This window comes from Mus caroli, chromosome 1 (genome assembly GCF_900094665.2).
Source record: "Mus caroli chromosome 1, CAROLI_EIJ_v1.1, whole genome shotgun sequence".
NCBI lineage: Eukaryota > Metazoa > Chordata > Mammalia > Rodentia > Muridae > Mus > Mus caroli.
In genome coordinates, this window is record NC_034570.1 from 68,723,747 (window position 1) to 68,725,317 (window position 1,571).

At 48.9% G+C, this 1,571-nt stretch overlaps 1 protein-coding gene across 7 annotated transcripts in view; it reads left to right on the top strand.

Annotated features, from left to right (window-relative positions):
- The window catches only part of Dnajb2 (DnaJ heat shock protein family (Hsp40) member B2), a 9,903-nt gene that overhangs the window by 4,175 nt on the left and 4,157 nt on the right, over positions 1-1,571 (top strand). For all 7 annotated transcript variants that reach the window (XR_003837210.1, XM_021161143.1, XM_021161186.1 and 4 more), the window contains exons 6-8: positions 702-794; positions 981-1,083; positions 1,219-1,289. Coding sequence is in view for 6 of the 7 variants with exons in the window: in XM_021161143.1 (XP_021016802.1) it covers positions 702-794; positions 981-1,083; positions 1,219-1,289 (267 nt within the window). In the remaining variant the exon portion in view is untranslated. The remainder of the gene's footprint in view (positions 1-701; positions 795-980; positions 1,084-1,218; positions 1,290-1,571) is intronic.

Here is a 1,571-nt window from a genome sequence, read left to right on the forward strand (position 1 = left end):
TCTAGCGCCCTCTTCTGGAGTGTCTGAAGACAGCTACAATGTACTTACATATAATAAATAAATAAATAAAAAAAAAAAAAAAAAAAATCTCACCACTGAGCACTGGCCACGGTGGTGCACACTTTTAATCCCTGTGCTCAGGAGGCAGAGGCACTCTTGAGTTCAGGGCTAGCCTGCTCTGCCTAGCAATTTTCAGGCCAGCCAGACCTATGCAGTGAGAACCTGTCTCAAAACCCCAAAAGAACTTTAAACTTGGGAGATGGAGGCCCAAGATCAGGGCTTCAGGGTCATCTTTATCTATTAAGTTTGAGGCTAGCCTGAGCTACTGATACTGAGATGCTTTTTCAAAAAAAAAAATTTTTTTTAAATGTGTAAGGTGGGGCTGGAGAGATGGCTCAGTGGTTAAGAGGTTTTGAGTTCAATTCCCAGCAACTACATGGTGGCTCACAACCATCTGTGATGGGATCTGATGCCCTCTTCTGGTGTGTCTGAAGACAGGGACAGTGTACTCATATATACAGAATAAATAAATATATTTAAAAACAACAACAATAATCTTAAGACATTTTGTAAGTTTACACAACCCCAAACAGGAGCCATAAGTGTATCGGGTTGTTTAGCAGCTTGCTTTCTAGGCCTTAAGGCTACAGCCCCACACGTTTTGGAGGAAAGCTCTTCACCAACAACTTACCTTCTTGCAGATGACTTGGGTGTCTTCTCGGAGCTTCAGAACCAGGGTCCCCGACTCACGGGCCCTTTCTTCACTTTCTCTTCTTCCTTTCCTGCCAACTCCGGTAAGCACTGTCCTTGTCCATCTCTGCAAATCCCGAGTCTTGGAATCCTGGGAATTGGTTTTGTTTTGGCTAGCCTGGGCAGGTTTGAGTGAGGCCCCCAAGATCCCTGACTTTTGGTGATGGTGGTAAGTAGCCAGCCGTCTCTCTCTCATCACTGCCTCTCTGCCTCGTCTGCCCCAATGCCAGATTTCTCCTCCTCATCTTTCTCCTTCAGCCCGGGGGCTGGTGCTTTCCGCTCCGTTTCTACGTCCACCACCTTTGTCCAAGGCCGCCGCATCACCACACGCAGGTGAGCTCTCCTTCTGGGGCCGTTCAGGTGGAGGGGTTGGGGAGGAGGCACAGAAGCAAGTGCTGTCTTGGCCTGCCCTGACCACTGGACCGTTCAGAGGTCTGCTCATTGACTGAACTGTGCCGTCTTCTACAGAATCATGGAGAACGGGCAGGAGCGGGTAGAAGTGGAAGAGGATGGACAGCTGAAGTCAGTGTCAATCAACGGTGAGTGGCACCTCCTCTCACCTCCTGGGGTCGGGTGAGCGGGAGAAGAAGGGTCTCAGACTGCATCGTTAGTGGGATGCCTTGGTTGCAAGGCTCTTCACTCTGTGTGTGTGATACTGGGCACTGAACCCAGAGCCTTAGACATGCTAGGCAAACTCTCCGAGCTATAGCCTGAGACCCTGCGCTTTACTCTTTAAAAGACATGCGTGTCCCCATGCCACTGTGGGAGTTTCCTTCCCTTTCCCTTTCCTTTTCCTCTTCCTCTCTCTTTTTTCTTTTTTT